The sequence below is a fragment of the Octopus sinensis genome, linkage group LG26, assembly GCF_006345805.1.
Source record: "Octopus sinensis linkage group LG26, ASM634580v1, whole genome shotgun sequence".
NCBI classification, from domain to species: Eukaryota; Metazoa; Mollusca; class Cephalopoda; order Octopoda; family Octopodidae; genus Octopus; species Octopus sinensis.
This window is the reverse complement of record NC_043022.1, coordinates 15394264-15415617: the sequence shown is the minus strand read 5'-3', so window position 1 is coordinate 15415617 and position 21354 is coordinate 15394264. Positions and strand designations below refer to the sequence as shown.

Here is a 21354-nt window from a genome sequence, read left to right as displayed (position 1 = left end):
CTCATCACACACCCACTCAGGTAGGTGGCCCTGCTCGATGTGTAGGTAGAAATACGCTAAATTGTTTCAGTTTAGTTTAAAGGCAATGAAGAATTTAGTGAAAAGCTGGGCGTTTGGAACATAAATTAACACAGAATTTTAAGGGAAAGTTTAAGCTTTAGATCAGACAGGAAGTGGATACCATAAAACCAAGATGGGTGGTCACAGGTGGAATGGTATCAAAAGGAAGAGAAAAAAAACAAAAAGACAAACAACAACCTGGCCCCTTTCTCTAAAGCAATGAAGCCCCAACTTACATCTTTTCCTACATTGAATTCAAACAACAAGTTGATGATAACGTCGGTAAGGAGAGTCTTTTGCTCGGAATTCAAACTGGTTCTGTTTGAGTGCTGTAAATATTTCTTGCGCACGATCTTCTTGGTCAGCAAGCTACAACAACAATAACAAACATAAATATAAATAAACTGCTTGAAATAAACAAACTACAATCAAATATTTAAATAAGTACCACCACTACCATCATCATGATGTTTAATCCATCAGCCTTTAAACCTTTCATAACCAACCTGGTTGAAACCGGTTCTGGCTCTGTAGTACAAATGTCTTGTTTTCATAAGTTTTGAATTAAAATTTTCCACCAAACCTTAGTCACAATTTATGTTCCTAACACAAGCTTAATGATAACTAAGTTATTTTACTAAATTCTTTGCTATATTTAAAGTAATTGAAAGAAACACAGAGCATCTCAACAGAAATAGGGTAACAAAAGGGTTAAAATACATAATAGAGAAACAATTCTTAACCTTTTTGATACCAACCTGGCTGAAACTAGCTCTGGAGTACAAATGTCTTGTTTTCATAAGTTTTGAATTAAAATCTTCCATCAAACCTTAGTCACAATTTATGTTCCTAACACTAGCTTAATGATAACTAAGTTATTTTACTAAATTCTTTGTTATATTTAAAATTAATTAGAGCATCTCAACAGAAATATGGTAGCGAAAGGGTTAAACAAAGTCAAAATACTTTACCTGTGCTTATGCTCAAATTATCAAGATCCGGCCTCTCCCACCCACCCTACAATGTCATGCTAAAATTAACAACATTGAAATCTCAAAGCTTTGAGACAATTCCCACTGCGTGGCACCTTGGGCAAGGATCTTCTACAATAGCCTCGGGCTGACTAAAGCCTTGTGAGTGGATTTGGTAGACAGAAACTGAAAGAAGCCTGTCGTATATATGTGTGTGTGTATGTATATATATATATACACACACATACATATATATATATATAAATGTATATAAATGTATGTGTACGTGTGTGTATATATTTGTGTGTCTGTGTTTGTCCCCCCAACATTGCTTACGTCCCCTTAACTTAGCAGTTCGGCAAAAGAGACAGGATAGAATAAGTACTAGGCTTACAAAGAATAAGTCCTGGGGTCAATTTGCTTGACTAAAGGCGGTGCTCCAGCATGGCCACAGTCAAATGACTGAAACAAGTAAAAGAGTATAAACACAAAGAGAGAAAAAAAAACAATAAAAGCACCAGGAGTTGCGTGAGTATACCTGGAACACTTTTGTTCACAGGTCTGTGGGAAATGGCATATTTGGAGTTAACAACAAAAGGTGGGCAACAATAGTTTATATACAAAGGCTAATCCAAGGAATTAACACTAACCCCTGTCCTCAGAAATACCTGGGTCTTTGCACCAATGTACGACATTATTATTATTATTATTATTATCAATATTATAGAAAAACAAGAAAAACATGTTGTTTCCTGAATTCCGCGAAAGTGGATTCTGCTAATCCCAGGATTAGTGAAACTGACTTTGATAACATTGACAGCAATAAAATACTGTGTGTGTATGAATGTATTATTAAGGTACGCTTGTGTGTGTATGCATTATGTATGCATATATATATATGTATGTATACATGTGTATATGTGTGTGTATGCATTATGTATATATATATATATGTATGTAAGTTTGCATTATTTATTTTTATATATATATATATATATATATATATATGTATGTGTGTGTGTGTATGTATGTTTGCATTATGTATCTTTATATAATTATATATATATATATATATATATTCGTGTGTGTGTGCATGTGGTTTCATGTGCATGCATGTGTGTTTAACGACAAAATCCAAAACAGCTGGTAAAAAAAAAAGGGTGGGGTCAGGGTGGGTCAAAAGGTATTTGGGCAAAGTGTTGCGTAAATGCGAGACAATGGAGCTTGATTGTCATGGTGACGGTGGTCGATATTATTTATTGAGGAGAGATGCCTCGGTGAGACAGACATAAGTAAACAGATAGGCAGACAAATTTACACAAGTAGACATAGGTCTGTGTGTGTGTGTGTGTATATATATATGTATATAAATAAAATAAAATACAAAATGGGACAAGAATGCAAATCATCCGGACAACTAGGTGATACAAAAGGGGACAACAAAACATCCAGATAGACGATACAAAGAAAACAAGGATGGGTCATTTGAAGCCTTTTATCTTCAGTCAAGAACCGGATCATCCTCACAATTTCGGCTGATTAATCTTGAGATTGCTCTAATCTGGCCAGCCCCAAGGAAAAACTAAGCTAAGAGCATTAGATTCCTTGGAAAAAAGCATCAAATGTATACAAAAACAAGGATGGAAAAACAGACGATTTTACACGAATATAAATACAAAAATACAATTAAAAAAACAATACTAATAACATATGTATATGTATGTATGTACATTATATATATATATATATATATATATTGTCGTTACGTTCTGAGTTCAAATTCCCCTTTCATCCTCTCGGGGTCGATAAATAAAGTACCAGTTTCGCACTAGGTTGATGTAATCGACTTAATCCCTTTGTTTGTCCTTGTTTGTCCCCTCTATGTTTAGCCCCTTGTGGGTAGTAAAGAAATATATATATATATATATACACACATACATATCATCATCGTTGTTTAATGTCTGCTTTCCAAGCTGGCATGGGTTGGATAGTTAGACTGAGGACTGGCAAGCCGGGAGGCTGCACCAGGCTCCAATCTTGATCTGGCAAGGTTTCTACAGCTGGATGCCCTTCCTAACGCCAACCACTCCGGGAGCCTAGTGGGTGCTTTTTACGTGCCACTGACATGGGAGCCAGTCGGGCAGAACTGGCATTGACCATGCTCAAATGGTCGATGCCATTTCTATGTGCCGCCAGTAAGGCAGCTCTGTCGTCAGCCACGACTACAATTTCAACAGGTTCAACAGGTCTTCACAAGCACAGCATATTGCCCAACAATTGAAGGGTGCTTTTTTTTAAAGCGGGGGCCAGTCGTGTGACATTGGCATCGGCCACGACTACAATGACTAGCAGCATTTTATTTATCTTTACATTCTGAGTTCAAATCTCACTGAGGTTGACTTTGCCTCTCATCCTTCTGGGGTCAATAAAATAAGTACCAGTTGAGTACTGAGGTCAATGTAATCAACAATAACCCACCCCCCAACCCAATGGCTTTGTGCCAAAACTCCAAACCATTATTCTTATTCCATTATTATTAAATGGCGGTGCCCCAGCATGGCCACAGCTCAAGAGCTGAAACTGGAAAACATAAACACACATTTTATATACACATACAATCACATACTTATATGTCGCACATATCTGTGGTATCTAACTATAAAAATTCCACTCCCACACCATCAAAGAACCAGCTGTGACGATGACAGAAGCCACTTGTCCATGCGACATGTCACAAATTAGGACTGAACCCTTTTACCAGAGGGCCACACACTACGAAATATTCCTTCTAATCCCCAGAGTTTCATGCCTGCACACGAAGCAGTTATTATCAAACAGCCACAATCCACCCATTACGATGTAGTAAATGTCAGTTTATTTAATCTGGCTTACAATAAACTTCTTGTATTTTTCAACAACCCACGTTTCCCGGGCGCTAAATACAACGTGGCCTCTTTTATATTACATTAGATTACATTATATTATATAATACAAGACGGGTGGATGGGGTGCTGGCTTTGTTTGGGTAAAAGAAAATACAGGAGGATCAGTTAATTAGGATTTTATTCCAAATATTCACATACTTATTGCAGCGGTCCTTCAGTTTTTCTGAGCCCTTTCAAAGAACCCAGAAGTTTGGGCCTCCAACCAGTACTTTTGTTGTGATACCCTTAAAACCAGGAACTTTTCAACACTCCCTCGTGTGTGTGCACATATATACCTATTTCTTTACTACCCACAAGGGGCTAAACACAGAGGGGACAAACAAGGACAGACAAACGGATTAAGTCGATTACATGGACCCCAGTGCGTAACTGGTACTTAATTTATTGCCCCCGAAAGGATGAAAGGCAAAGTCGACCTCGGTGGAATTTGAACTCACGATGTAACGGCAGACGAAATACCTATTTCTTTATTACCCACAAGGGGCTAAACATAGAGGGGACAAACAAGGACAGACATAGGTATTAAGTCGATTACATCGACCCCAGTGCGTAACTGGTACTTAATTCATCGACCCCGAAAGGATGAAAGGCAAAGTTGACCTCGGCGGAATTTGAACTCACAATGTAACAGCAGACGAAATACCGCAAAGCATTTTGCCCAGCGTGCTAACATTTCTACCAGCTCACCGTATATACTATGTGGGTGTATATACCGTATATTTCCGTGTGTAAGACGACCTTTAGATAAGATGAGGTCAAAATCTGTAAAGAATTTCATGAATTTATCTTATATCTTTAGTATAAGACAACTGCTAGATTACAAAAGCACCTGTGTACAGGTTGGCTTTTGCAACAACAATTATCTTTAAAAATATTGGTCATGTGAAGATGATGTCATTACAAATGTTTGATTTTTACTTACTATATTCTTAGAAATTAAGTGAAAAAACACTCTTACTCTTTTACTTGTTTCAGTCATTTGACTGCGACCATGCTGGAGCACCGCCTTTTAGTCGAGCAAATCGATCCCGGGACTTACTCTTTGTAAGCCCAGTACTTATTCTATCGGTCTCTTTTGCCGAACCGCTAAGTAACGGGGACATAAACACACCAGCATCGGTTGTCAAGCAATGCTAGGGGGACAAACACAGACACACAAACACATACATATATACGACAGGCTTCTTTCAGTTTCCGTCCACCAAATCCACTCACAAGGCTTTGGTCGACCCGGGGCTATAGCAGAAGACACTTGCCCAAGGTGCCATGCAGTGGGACTGAACCCGGAACCATGTGGTTGGTTAGCAAGCTACTTACCACACAGCCACTCCTGCGCCTAACAGATCCGTTTCTATGTCATGTTTTTTCAGACGTCACCTAAAAGGGAACCTGATTCTTGTTATTTATCAAAACTTTATCGCTATCACAGGAACCACTAACAACAATGCGATGATGGTGGTTCGCTGGCAGAAATGTTAGCACGCCGGGCGAAATGCTTAGCGTTATTTCGTCTGCCGTTACGTTCTGAGTTCAAATTCCGCCGAGGTCGACTTTGCCTTTCATCCTTTCGGGGTCGATTAAATAAGTACCAGTTACGCACTGGGGTCGATATAATCGACTTAATCCATTTGTCTGTCCTTGTTTGTCCCCTCTGTGTTTAGCCCCTTGTGGGTAGTAAAGAAATAGGTATTTCGTCTGCCGCTACGTTCTGAGTTCAAATTCCGCCGAGGTCGACTTTGCCATTCATCCTTTCGGGGTCGATTAAATAAGTACCAGTTACGCACTGGGGTCGATATAATCGACTTAATCCATTTGTCTGTCCTTGTTTGTCCCCTCTGTGTTTAGCCCCTTGTGGGTAGTAAAGAAATAGGTATTTCGTCTGCCGCTACGTTCTGAGTTCAAATTCCGCCGAGGTCGACTTTGCCTTTCATCCTTTCGGGGTCGATTAAATAAGTACCAGTTACGCACTGGGGTCAATATAATCGACTTAATCCATTTGTTTGTCCCCTCTGTGTTTAGCCCCTTGTGAGCAGTAAAGAAATAGGTATTTCGTCTGCCGTTACGCTCTGAGTTCAAATTCCGCCGAGGTCGACTTTGCCTTTCATCCTTTCGGGGTCGATTAAATAAGTACCAGTTACGCACTGGGGTCGATGTAATCGACTTAATCCATTTGTCTGTCCTTGTTTGTCCTCTCAGTGTTTAGCCCCTTGTGGGTGGTAAAGAAATAGATAATGGTGGTTCGTATGACTGGAATGTTCTAAGCAGTTACAGCCAGCCTGGAGTATTAACAAGCCCTTGTCAATCGCCCGACCCATGCATGCATGGAAGGTGGACCTTAAACGATGATGAGGATGGTTCAATGACTTTTCTAGTTTGTGTATCATAGCAACAAAATATTTATCAGTTTTAAGGAAAGTTTGGAAAAAAGATTTTACCCTTTAGCATTCAAATAAGTTTATCCCACATAATACTTTTTCACTCAGCCATGCTGGAGCACCTCCTTGAAGGGTTTTAGTCAAACTGACCCCACGATTTGTTTTTTAAGCCCTAGTACTTATTCTATCAGTCTCCTTTGCTGAACCACTAAGTTACAGGGATATAAACACACAAATATCAGTTGGGAAGCAGTGAGGGGGTGGGGCAAACATAGACACACACACAACAGGTTTCTTTCTGTTTCCATCTACCAAATCCACTCACAAGGCTTTGGTTCACCCAATGCTATAGTAGAAGACACTTGCCCAAGGGGCCACGCAATGGGACTGAACCAAGAATCATGCGGTTGGGAAGCAGACGTCTTACCACACAGCCACGCCTTAAAATTCCTCATGCATTATCTTGCAGCTCCAAGATTTCACTGATGTGAGTGTTCATTTTTAGAATGACATTGTGGGGTAGGTGTGAGAGGTTGGATATACTCTTTACTCTCTCTTTTACTTGTTTCAGTCATTTGACTGCGGCCATGCTGGAGCACCACCTTTAGTCGAGCAAATCGACCCCGGGACTTTGTAAGCCCAGTACTTATTCTATCGGTCTCTTTTGCCGAACCGCTAAGTGACGGGGACGTAAACACACCAGCATCGGTTGTCAAGCAATGCTAGGGGGACAAACACAAACATGCACACACACATACATATATATATACATATATACGACAGGCTTCTTTCAGTTTCCGTCTACCAAATCCATTGGTCGGCCCGGGACTATAGTAGAAGACACTTGCCCAAGATGCCACGCAGTGGGACTGAACCTGGAACTATGTGGTTGGTTAGCAAGCTACTTACCACACAGCCACTTCTGCGCCATATGGTCAGCTTGAATATAAAACAGAGAATACTTGGGCCAGTTTAAATGTTAAATGGTGAAAGCAATTTAGCTGGAACCATTTTTCTTTCTTTGCAGGTCATGTTTTTTAGGTTTATGAAGAAATCCCAAGAACCTGTGTGGCAAGATTTCTCTTTAAAACTTTGGTGGAAGCACAGCACACACGCTCTTCAACAGGGCCGTCAAGACTTTTGAAAGGAAGGGTAATTCACGGAGAGTGATTCTCAGACTGAAGACGCTGCCTGAAGAATGCTGGAAGTAAAAATGGATTTTGTGGAAAGGGTAACCCGCAACCTCTCCACAGTGTTTAATTGTATGCGCAGAGGTGGTCCCAAGGCATGGTTATTGCTGGTTGAAAACTAATTCTATGGTAAGAAGGTGGCAAGCTGGCAGAAACATTAGCATGCCAGGCGAAATGCTTGGTGGTTTTTCATTTGTCGCTACGTTCTGAGTTCAAATTCCGCTGAGGTCGACTTTGCCTTTCATCCTTTGGGGGTCGATAAATTAAGTACCAGTTACGCACTAGGGTTGATGTATTCGACTTAATCCGTTTGTCTGTCCTTGTTTGTCCCCTCTATGTTTAGCCCCTTGTGGGCAATAAAGAAATAGGCATTTTATCTGTCTTTACGTTCTGAGTTCAAATTCCGCCAAGGTCGACTTTGCCTTTCATCCTTTGGGGGTCGATAAATTAAGTACCAGTTACGCACTGGGGTTGATGTATTCGACTTAATCCGTTTGTCTGTCCTTGTTTGTCCCCTCTATGTTTAGCCCCTTGTGGGCAATAAAGAAATAAGAGACTAGTATTGAGGAGGTGGGGGAAGGGGGCTAATTAAATTGATAAACTTCATCATCACCCCCACCCCCCATCAACACACACTTGGATTTGTGGCCTTGTTCCAATTCAGACACACAACATGTGAATACTAGCTAAAGACAATGTGCTCCTCTTACAGTGAACCAGTCCAGCAAGTTTGTCTTTATGTTTTATCAATATCAAAGAAATTGCACCTGTTGACAGGAGCCCCTACAGACATTTAGACAGGTGTGTGTGTGTGTGTGTGTGTGCACTCTTATCACTCTCTCTCTCTCTTTCACAGCTGCAGACACACAACAAACAATGGCCAGTTACACTACTACTGCTGTTGTTTATACCAGATGGCCACTCCACTGAAACCCTTCCGACCCATTCTAGCATGGAAGACCCAGACAGAAACGGGCGGGCGCTCGTGTGTAGCATACTTTTACTCTTTTACTTGTTTCAGTCATTTGACTGTGGCCATGCTGGAGCATCGCCATCAATCGAACAAATCCCCCCCTGCCCCCAGGGACACTGGTTGTCAAGCAATGGTGGGAGACAAACACAGGCACCCCACACACACACTCTTTTACTTGTTTCAGTCATTTGACTGTGGCCATGCTGGAGCATCGCCATCAATCGAACAAATCCCCCCCTGCCCCCAGGGACACAAGTTGTCAAGCGATGGTGGGAGACAAACACAGGCACAACCCCCCCCCCACACACACACACTCTTTTCCTTGTTTCAGTCAAGGGACTGTGGTCATGCTGGGGCACCACCTTGAAAAATTTTAGTCGAACTAATCGGCCACAGCCCCTTTTTTTAAAGCCTAGTTCTTATTCTATCTGTCACTTCCACCCAACCGCTAAGTCATCACAGGGACACAATCACACACGATGGGCTTCTTTTAGTTTCCACCTACCAAATCCATTCACAAGGCTTTGGTCAGTCGAAGGCTGCAATAGAAGACACATGCCCAAGGTGCCACGCAGTAGGATTGATCTCGGAACCATGTGATTCGGAAGCAAGCTTCTTACCACACAGCTACGCCGCCGGCGCCTATATGAATGAAAGAATAAAATATTCCAAAATTGCATTTGGAACTCAATCCATGGGGCCACGGTACCGGTTTAGAGAAAAGTGATAGAATACGGTTCGGCAACTCAAGGGAAATAACTCAACACAAACCTCGAGAGACCAAATGGAAAACGTAATTTCTTCTATTCACATATTTCCAAAAACCCTTTAATAAAAATTTTGTAATATATGTAAAATAATATTACTAAATATTATTTTACATATATTACAATATTTTTAATTTTACGGCTACTGATAGCCAAAAGGCTGGAAGAAAACAAGAGAAATAAAAAAATCGAAAAATTACACTGAAATAAACTGCAGACAGGCTGCAACGGGGGAGAATGTTCAGGACTAAAGAGTTGCTTCCCTTCTTTTCTTTTTCTTTTTGCTGTTTCAGTCATTTGACTGCGACCATGCTGGAGCAACGCCTTTCGACGAGCAAATCGACTCCTGGACTTCGTCTTTGTAAGCCTACTACTTATTTTGTGGGTCTCTTTTGCCAAACCGCTAAGTTACGGGAACATAAATACACAGACATTGGTTGTCAAGCGAAGGTGGTCGTGGTGGGGACAAACAGACACACACACACACACACATATATATATATATATATATATACAATGGGCTTCTTTCAGTTTCCATCTACCAAATCCACTCACATGGCTTTGGTTAGCCCGAGCCTATAGTAGAATACACTTGCCCAAGGTGCCACGCAGTGGGACTGATCCCAGAACCGTGTGGTTGGAAGCAAGCTATTTACCACACAGCCACTCCTGCGCCTATATATATATACATATATACAACGGGCTTCTTTCAGTTTCCATCTACCAAATCCACTCACATGGCTTTGGTTGGCCCGAGGCTATAGTAGAATACACTTGGCCAAGGTGCCACACAGTGGGACTGAACCCAGAACCGTGTGGTTGGTAAGTATACTACTTACCACGGAGCCATGCCTGCGCCTATTATTATTATTAATCAAAATTTTTTTTCTTTTAGAATGAAATTATGAATGAAGTTAGGAGAGAGAGAGAAAGAGGGAAGGAAAGAGAGAGAGAGGGGGCGAGAAGGGAACAGAACCAAATAGAAAGGAGAATAGAGAAGAGAAAGAGAGAGGTAGAAAAAATATTTGATGGAGAAAGAGAGCTAGAGGTGGAGAGAGGGGGCAGAATAGGAATCTAGAGTGAACGGCCGAGTATTCCTCTGGTGAACAGGTTACAAGAGGGTAGATAAAGTTGATTGAAATCAATTTCAGTATTGATTTATTCCAATAACTGCCAATAGGGGGCGATTACGGTTTCCATATCTTTGAGCTCAAGTTTTTTTATTAAACAAGACAAAACCTTTTTACATTTGACGGATATTTGTCCTCATCTTGTTTGTTGTTAACACAATGTTTCGGCTGATATACCCTCCAAGCCTTCATGTGCCCTCTACGCCACATGCTCACGGGCATGTGGCGTAGTGGTTAAGAGTGTGGGCTACTAACCCCAAGATTCCGAGTTCAATTCCAAGCAGTGACCTGAATAATAATAACAACAACAACAGCACAAAAAAAAAAGAAACCTTAGAAATGAGAATCCAGATTCGAATTTTCCCGAAGACACCTGATGAAGGCTGGAGGGTATATCAGCCGAAATGCTGTGTTAACAACAATGTTAACACAATGAGGACAAATATCCGTCAAATGTAAATAAAGTACATAATTTCTCATCTCTTAAATATAGAACTGTAAAACCTTTATAGTCAACTTCCATCTTTCAGCACCACCCGTGTGTGTGTGTATATGCATATATACATATATCATCATCATCGTTTAACGCCTGTTTTCCATGCTAGCATGGGTTGACGGTTCAACTGGGGTCTGGGAAGCCAGAAGGCTGCACCAGGCTCCAGTCTGATCTGGCAGTGTTTCTACAGCTGGATGCCCTTCCCAATGCTAACCACTCCGTGAGTGTAGTCGGTGCTTTTTACGTGCCAGACGAGGCTGGCAAACACATATAAATATATATATATAACGGGAAAGTTTACGAAAATAAACAAAAGACGAAGGCAGGTGGAGTACAAACAAACAAATGTATTAGTATAGCGCTCAGGAATAGAAAAAGTCTTTTACGTTTTGAGCCTATGTTCTTCGACAAAAATATATATATATATGAGGGGTGTTGATAAGTTCCTGTCTTTGGGTAAAAGAAAATACAGGAGGATCAGTTAATTATGATTTTATTCAACATATTCCCTTCTCAGACTCACACATATTGCAGCAGTCCTTCAGTTTTTCTAAGCCTTGTAAAAGAACTCAGAAGGTTGTGCCTCAAACCAAGCCTTTTGCAACACCCTAAAAGCCAGGAACTTTGCAGCACCCCTACATATATATATAGGTGAATACCAGACTGACTTGGTGCTTCAACTGAAGTACCTAATTCAACCGAATCTCATATCTTTATATATAAAAGTGAGGTTGTGTGTCTGTCTCCTACGATTTAGATTCCTAACTACTCCCACATTTTGCGGTGCAGTTTAACCAAAAGCGGGTATCTTATAGTCGTGATTCATATCGAGCCCTTCTGGGTATTAGTGCACATCTACGATGAGTTTACGATTTAAAAAATAATTTACCATCAATTTTTCACATTTTTAATTCATTTTTTGGATATATAAGGAAAGTAACTCTCTAAAAATGTATTATTATTAAATCTCAGAACGTAAAAAGCTACAGTAACACCCCCCCCCACATTTGTGGTAAGCCATATTGAGATGGCTATTATACTTTACATCTCTAAAAATGTTTATATAGTTATTTCCCTTACAAACCCAAGGAACGCCGGGCAATACTGCTAGCATATATATATATGGTCTTGCTAAATTATCTATTAAAAGATGGCAAGCGATATTATTTGCTAAAAAAATCTGAAACCATGGTATAACCGTTATATAACAAGGTAAAGGTTTTCATTTTTCATTTAGTTCGAAATGTTGGCTGCTATTTCTAGCATGTGAAATTACCTGTTAAAGGGTAATTTTCTATTTTGAAATACATATATATATATATATATATATATATATAAAAGCATCCAGCCTACACTGTGAAGTGGTTGGCATTTGGAAGAGCATCCAGCTGTAAAAATCATGCCAAAACTAACCTTGCTTGCAATAGTGCCACGTAAAAAGCACCGAGTCCACTCTGTGGGGTGGTCGCTGTTAGGAAGGGCATCCAGCCGTAAAATCTCTGCCAAAACAGACACAGTAGCCTGGGGTTGTTTTTCTACCTGGTCAGCTTCTGTTAACCGTCCTTGCCATGCATGGAAGATGGACGATAAATGATGATGATATAACACACACACTTACAAGTCTGGCTGTGTGGTAAAGAAGCTTGCTTCCCAACCCCGTGGTTTCAGGTTCTGTCCAATCACATGGTACCTTGAGCAAGTGTCTTCTGGTGTAGCCCCAGGCTGACCAAAGTCTTCTAGTGGATCTGGTGATTCAGTAGATGAAAACTGAAAGAAGCCTCTCATACATATAAATATAAATATATAGAATTCAATAGAATCTAGGCACATCAACACGTAGGGCGCCAGAACTGGTTAGGTTCAATAACACAGGATTCACAGCGAGGTAAAACGACCATGAAGATATCAAGTGGTGGTTGAATACTGAAGTGACACTCTCGGAGTGGTTGGCATTAGGAAGGGCATCCAGCCGTAGAAACTCTGCCAGATCAAGATTGAAGCCTGGTGCAGCCATCTGATTCACCAGCCCTCAGTCATTCGTCCAACCCATACTAGCATGGAAAGCGGACGTTAAACGATGATGATGATGATGTAAGTACCAAATTCAATACAAACTGTAGAGCCGACTAAGGACTGGTTCTAGGGGCAGTTTAGGTATAAAAAAGGGCACAAATGGGGTTTAAAATTTACGAATCAGACGAGGAGGTGCTGAAAAGTTCCTGGCTCAAGGGTACTGCAAAAGGGCCTTGTCGGAGGCCTTTTACAGGGCTTAGAAAAACTGAAGGACTGCTGCGACAAGTGTGTGAATCTGAGAGGGGAATATCTTTATATATAAAAGTCAAGTTGTGTGTCTGTCTCCTACGATTTAGATTCCTAACTACTCCCACATTTTGCGGTGCAGTTTAACCAAAACCGGGTATCTTATAGTCGTGATTCATATCGAGCCCTTCTGGGTATTAGCGCGCGTCTACGATTTTAAAAATAATTTACCATAATTTTTTTCCATTTTAATGCATTTTTTCGCTATTATATAAGGGAAGTAACTCTCTAAAAATGTCTACGATGAGTCAACGATTTAAAAAAAAAATTACCATTTTTTCCCCATTTTTAATGCATTTTTTGGCTATAACTCTCTAAAAATGCTTACATAGTTATTTCCCTTACAAACCCAAGCAACGCCGGGCGATACTGCTAGTGTTAAATAAAATCATAACAGATCCTCCTGTATTTTCTTTTGCCCAAAGCCAGGAACTTTCCAGCCCCTCCCCTCGTGTGTATAGATGGTGCGGTTAGTTACTGTCTCCTTCAGTGTGGTTCCTTGAGCAAATGTCTCCTACTAAAGCCCCAGGCCCACCTAAGCTTTGTGAGTGAATTAGAGAGAGAGGGGAGGGGGAAATTCACACAGCTGATGGCAAACATATAAGCAGTCCCCAAACCAGTTAAGTGGGCACTCACATTTTTGATTAGTTAAAACAATTAAAATTCCATTCATAATGAAGGAAAAAGTCATTAGCGCGTCAACCCATGCCAAGGGAGGAAACTAATCAACAATCTGGAGGTTGGACGATGAAATGTGGAGGTGAGAGAATTCAAGATGCGTTTCGCTGTTTTTAAGGACTTCTCTCCTAAGCAACATCTTAACGGTATACACTATCCCCTAAGAATCACTGATATAATATTAGGGTTTACAACCTTTAAAAAAAAAAAAAAAAATCACTGATTAAGCTGTTTTAAATAGTTGCCAAATTTTGGCAAAAGTCCATCAATTTTGAGGCAGTGGGTTTACATTGACCCTGAAGGAATAAAAGGCAAAGCTGAACCCGGTGGCATTTGAACTCAAAACATAAAGATTGAAAGAAATGCTGCTAGGCATGGCTCTGTGGTAAGAAGCTTGCTTACCAACCACATGGTTATGGGTTCAGTCCCACTGCATGGCACATTGGGCAAGTGCCTTCTACTATAGCCTCAAGCCAACCAAAGCCTTGTGAATGGATTTGGTAGATGGAAACTGAAAGAAGTATATATATGTATACATACATACATATATGTGTATATATATATATATATATATATATATATATATATATATGCGTGTGTGTGTGTGTTTGTGTCTGTGTTTGTCCCCCTACCATCACTTGACAACCAATGCTGGTATGTTTACGTCCCCATAACTTAGCAGTTCGGCAAAAGAGACCAATAGAATAAGTACTTAGCTTACAAAGAATAAGTCCTGGGGTCGATTTCTTTGACTAAGGGTGGTGCTCCAGCATGACCACAGTCAAGCGACTGAAACAAGTAAAAAAAAAAATAAAAGAATAAGTACAGTGCGCTAACGACTCTGCCAGCTTGCCAATTTAACGATAATTACCCTTTCCACTGTAGGCGCTGAGGCAGTAATTTCGAGGGAGGTGGGGGAGTGATTTGGTGACATCAACTCCGATCCTCACTTGGTACTTATTTTATCAACCCTGGAAGAATAAAAGGCAAAGTCGACCTTGGCAGAATTTGAACTCGGAACGAAATGTTGCTAGGCATTATGTCTGGCGTGCTAATAATTCTGCTAGCTCACCACCTTAATGTTAATAATAATGATAATAATAAAGGTAATCCGTTTGTGGCCGTTGCCAGCCTCGTCTGGCCCCCGTGCCGGTGGCTCCGTAAAAAGCAGCATCCATTCGTAGCCGTTGCCAGCCTCGCCTGGCCCCTGTGCCGGTGGCACATAAAAAGCACCATCCGATCGTGGCCGTTTGCCAGACTCGTCTGGCACCTGTGTCGGTGGCACTTTAAAAAACCCACTACACTCACGGAGTGGTTGGTGTTAGGAAGGGCATCCAGCCGTAGAAACATTGCCAGATTAAATTGGGCCTGGTGCAGCCTTCTGGCTTCCCAGACCCCAGTTGAACCGTCCAACCCATGCTAGCATGGAAAGCGGACGCTAAATGATGATGATGATGTAATGGGTGAAATGGGGAAGGCAAAAATCCTCTGGGACTTTGACTTCCAGACAGACCAAGTGTTAGAGCACCAAAAGCCGGATATAGTAACCTTTGAGAGGGACAAACAAGAGGGCCTAATAATTAATGTAGCAGTGTCTGGAAATCAACATATCATCAGGAAAGAAAGAGAAAAGGTTGATAAATATGGAGACCTGAGAATTGAGATTGCTAAGATGTGGCAGCTACGAGAGTCAGACGTAAAGGTTGTCCCTGTTGTCATCGGAGCATTGGGTTCAATACCACCCAAGCTGAAGAAAAAACATCTAAAAATTTTAGAAATACCCTACAATCTAGATGTATTGCAAAAGTCGGCATTACTTGGACCTGCATGCATATTGCATAAAGTAGTGTCTGTCTGAGGTCCTTGTTGTGACTTGACAAAACAGTACAAACCATCGGTAGATACAATATCTTCAATCAACAATCTCACGATATTGGATACTGTGAGACGTCTATCATAATAATAATAATTTAACGTCCATTTTCCATGCTGGCATGGGTTGGACGGTTTGACTGGGGACTGGCAAGCCAGGAGGCCTCACCAGGCTCCAATCTGATCTGGCAATGTTTCTACAGCTGGATGCCCTTCCTAATGTCAACCACTTTATAGAGCGGACAGGATGCTTTTTACTTGGTACTCAGCACCAGTGAGGTCTGATTAGTTCCAATAATTGATTTTTTTCTTTTTTGGGTTTAAGACCCAAAAGAAATGACCTCAAATTCCGAAATAATTGAAAATTTTCCTAAGTAAGGAAATCTTGATTTTTAGCAAGTCTTTACTTGACAAACTAAAGTCTGACTAATATATAAACATAAATGACAAGCTACAAAAATATACTGACATATATTAAACATTATGATTGAGACATGACAGCTGTCTACCCCTACCCCTGAACTTGTCCCTCCACACCTCTCACCTCTCGTCAATTAGCACAGCCACCACCACCACCACCCTCACTACTCCTCCTCGTCCCCCTCTTGAAGGGGTTTTTGTCCTGTAATTTACTTGGTGACTTTGTCAGCACTCGTGGCACATAAAAACACTGTTGCTGGTACAATGTAAAAAGGCACTGGTGCCACATAGAAAGCAGTTGTACTGGGGCAATAAAAAGCCCTGGTGCTGGTGCCACATATAAAGCACCCAGTACCCTTTTTATAGGTGTCGGCATTAGAAAGAGCATCCAGCCACAGGAACCATGCCAAAACAGACAATTGGAACCTGGTGCAGCTCTCCAGCCTTGCCAGCTCCTGTCAAACCAGTCGCACTGAATCTCCCAGAGAACTACATTAAGAGTATACATGTATCTGTGGAGCGCTCGGCCACTTGCACATTAATTTCACAAGCAGGCTGTTCCGTTGATCAAATCAAGTGGAACACCCATTCTCGTATCCAACAGTTTATATGCATGTATAGCCATGATGGGCTTCTTTCAGTTTCCACCTACAAAATCCTCTCACAATGCTTCGTAGATGGGATCATTCACAGGGTCATCAAAAGACGACTGGTCCAATTAAACCCTTTTCATTATAACCCACACCATCCTGTAACTCCTGGTAAATTAACATGATGTTCCTCCATACTATACAGATTCTTGGGTCCCCATTGGGTGCCATTGGGGTGGTTAATTGAGCCATTTAATTTAAACGTAACGCCATCACTTCAAACAATCTTCGTTAGAAAGTATGTATAGGCGCAGGAGTGGCTGTGTGGTAAGTAGCTTGCTAACCAACCACATGGTTCCGGGTTCAGTCCCACTGCGTGGCATCTTGGGCAAGTGTCTTCTGCTATAGCCCCGGGCCGACCAATGCCTTGTTAGTGGATTTGGTAGACGGAAACTGAAAGAAGCCTGTCGTATATATGTATATATATATATAAGTGTGTGTGTGTTTGTGTTTGTTCCCCTAGCATTGCTTGACAACCGATGCTGGTGTGTTTATGTCCCTGTTACTTAGTGGTTCGGCAAAAGAGACCGATAGAATAAGTACTGGGCTTACAAAGAATAAGTCCCGGGGTCGATTTGCTTGACTAAAGGCGGTGCTCCAGCATGGCCGCAGTCAAATGACTGAAACAAGTAAAAAGAGAAAGAGAAAAAAAAGAGAATTTTCTGAACATCTTGCCAAATACCATTCTTTGATCTGGATTGTCTTCTTTAAGAGTTTGGATTATTCTTGGAATATGACTTTTCCAATGACCAAACTTCAAAATGCAATTGATGGATGTTTGTCTTTGAAATTCCTATCTCATGGCATTCTTGCAGAATACAGATTTCCTTAAACTCTGGCACTATGCTTCTAGTGCCCTGTTTTTGCTTTGTGGGGCTCCTCCATATCCATGGTCTTTCAGAATATTTTTTGTAGACATCCTGAATAGTTCCATCTTTTTCAAACCAGGGCTGTGGAGTTGGAGTCAGTTAAACTATACCGACTCTGATTCCGACTCACAATATCTTTATTCTTTAATATAAACCAGTTGTAACATAAAGGCCTACTCAAAGGACAAGCGTATGCACATGCTTTATGAGATATGTAGGTCACAACCACTTTATTACAGAAAGATGAGTCAGAGTCAGAGGTGCCAATAGTAGAGGAGTCAGAGTCGATGCTTTTTGTTTCGACTCCACAGCTCTGCTTCAAACTCATCTCTAATTTGGATGATACTAAGTCACATTAATGGATCTGTTTGAAACTCCCCCACCACCTAAACCCTCTTTGCATTTTCAAAGTTCCAGTAGCATTTTAGGACACATTCTTCTTGCACAAAGCTTAGTTTGGCTCCCTTCGTTATCTTTAACGGGTTAAATCTAAAGAAGAAAGAAAAAATTTAGTCGAAGTGTGTATATGTTCTTTTGGGACCCTCGTATACATATAGACATGCGTATCTGTCTCTCTGTATATATGTGTACATATATATATACATACACATGAGTAACAAAGGTGTCAATTCATTATGGCCATGTGGTTGCGGTCTTTGGATCCACTGGATCCCATCAGACCGTCCAACCCATGCCAGCAAGGTACACAGATATTAAATGATGAGGATAATCATAATATCATTATCTTCCATCTTTTACTTGATTCAGTTCATTAGACTGTGGCCATGCTGGAGCACCAACACCTTCAAGAATTTTAATCAAATGAATTGACTGCCATATTTATTTTTTAAAGCCTGGTAATTATTTTGTCAGTCTCATTTGTCAAACTGTTAAGTTATGGAGACATAAACACACCAACATAGGTTATTGAGAAGTAGCAGAGACAAAAGACATACACTAAGACACACACACACACGTTTTTGTGTGTGTGTGTGTGTATTCTTTTATTTGTTTCAGTCATTTGACTGTGGCCATGCTGGAGCACAGCCTTTAGTTGAACAAATCTACCCCAGGACTTATTCTTTGTAAGCCTAGTACTTATTCTATCGGTCACTTTTGCCAAACTGCTAAGTTACAGGGATGTAAACACACCAGCATCGGTTGTCAAGCGATGGTGAGGAACAAGCACACACACATATATACGACGGGCTTCTTTCAGTTTCCGTCTACCAAATCCACTCATAAGGCTTTGGTCGGCCCGAGGCTATAGTAGAAGACACTTGCCCAAGGTGCCACACTGTGGGACTGAATCCAGAACCATGTGGTTGGTAAGCAAGCTACTTACCACACAGCCACTCCAAAATTTCATTTTCTGAATTTTAATTTGAATGTTTATAAACCAAGATTTATACTTAAACCTATTATTTTAGGAATATTACTACTCACAATATATATATATATAGATATATCATAGTTGTGGCTGATACCAGTATTGTGTAACTGGTTTGTTAAAAATACCCCTCAATCATTGGGTGATATTCTGTGCTTGTGATGACCTGTTGAACCGAGTGAAATCATAGTCATGGCTAGTACAATGTCATCTGACTGACACCTGTGTCTGTGACGTTGGACCTCATGGAAGCAGAGACAGGTGACCAAGACCTTTGGTGATATATCACCCTTGTGTTGACCTGTCAAACTGATTGAGATCACAGTCGTGGCCCATACTTGTGTAAGGTTAATGACACCCATGCTGGTGGCATGTAAAAAGCACCCACTACACTCTTGGAGTGGTTGACATTAAGAAGAGCATCTGGCTGTAGACACCTTGCTGAATCAGATCGGAACCTGGTGCAGCCCCCACCCACCCGCTTACCAGTTTCCAGTCAAACCGTCCAACCCATGCCAGCATGGAAAGCGGATGTTAAACGATGATGATGATATATAGATAGACAGATATACACAAACATGAATATACACGACAGGCTTCTTTTTAGTTTCCTTCTACCAGATCCACTCGCAAGCAAACTTCTTACAACACAGCCACATATATATTCATCAGCATCATCATTTAACGTCCGTTTTCCACGCTGGCATGGTTGGAGGGTTTAGCAGGAGTTTACGAGGCAGAAGGCTGCACCAGGCTTCACCGTCTGTTTCGGCAGGGTTTTTAATGGCCAAATGTCCTTCCTAACACCAACCACATTACAGAGTGGACTGGGTGCTTTTTACGAGACACCAGTGGGGCCTGTTTTGGCATGGTTTTTACAGCTGGATGCCCCTCCAAACACTAACCACCTTATGGTGTGGGCCGAGTGCTTTCTACGTGGCACGAGCACAAAACACACACACACATTAAATTCCCGAGGAGTTAACGGTGTATTATGGAACATATCTATAGATTTATTTGCCAACAGTATTGTACGAACAACTTAATACAAGATGCGTGGCATTAACACGGGAAACAGCTGTATCCATTTTTCGACTTGTTCTGGAGTCTTCGTCAGCAGCTGTGCACTATCTTCAACTATCCAGAAACACAATGCTTTATAAACCTACAAAGAAAACGGGATCCCTAAATGTTCATATATATAACATTTTCGTGACAGCGAAATCGATCGCTAATTGTTTCGTTTCGTTGTTGTAAAGCACAACCAGAGAGAGAGAGAGAGAGAGAGAGAGAGTGGGGGAAACAGGATGGTAAACTGTATTGTGGAATGTTAAATTTGATTAAGCCATATTTTTTTTTTTTTTCATCGTCAATATTCACCGCAATAAAAAAAGACAACTAAAACTCTCTGAGTACCGAAACTGCCAGTTACCGAGTCACACCTATAAATATTTTAGTGTAACGTGAAAAAAGTTTAGAAGTTTTAAGACCGGACCAGAGACAAATCTGTCGAGCGTCGATTTAAGCTCCAGCTGCGAACACACAAAGGGATTATTATGATAATCTAAATTATCGGGAATCCAAACGCGTATTCGAAACGCTTTTGTCCTGCTTTGATCTGTTTTTGAACTCATAAAAGGAAACATAAATACATAAATAAACCGAAAGAGAGAGAACAGAGTCGCGTTTTCAATAAATGTTTAAAAATAAAAGCTTTTCTCAGAAAGGAAGTAAATTTAATAACACTTCACTTTAGAAAGCTCAAGTCCATCAAAAGAAACGAACGATAAAGACTTGACTTGCTATTTTTAAATAAAGATTTGTCATTATTTGATTTTCACTTTACCAACTACAGCTTCCAACGTTCCAGCAGCAATAATAATTAAATGATTTCAATAATAATAATAATAATAATAATAATAATAATGACATTGCTGCCAAAAGAAACTTTATTTAGTAAACTATATTTCCTTTTTAATTTGTCAGTATGTGTTTAGTATGGTATGAGCTGTTTTTAGTTCTGTTTCCAAACAAATTAATAAAATATGGTTACAGATATGTCACCGGAACTCGAACGGAATTAGTTGCCTATTTTTTTTTTTCATAGGATATCGAGAGGAGAGGGGAGAAGAATAAAAAAGGGGGCACATTGTTATCCCCATTCTAAAACTCCCGCCATAAAGTCGTGGTAACCCCTACAATCCATAAAAATAACAAATACACACATAAGTGTAAACACACATACACAC

General features: G+C 40.6%; 1 protein-coding gene across 1 annotated transcript in view; it reads right to left on the bottom strand.

The window, feature by feature from the left end:
• Nucleotides 1–21354, bottom strand: part of LOC115224772 — a 39389-nt gene that overhangs the window by 16417 nt on the left and 1618 nt on the right. The window contains exon 2 of the mRNA XM_029795681.2: nt 297–429. Coding sequence (XP_029651541.1) covers nt 297–429 — 133 coding nt within the window. The remainder of the gene's footprint in view (nt 1–296; nt 430–21354) is intronic.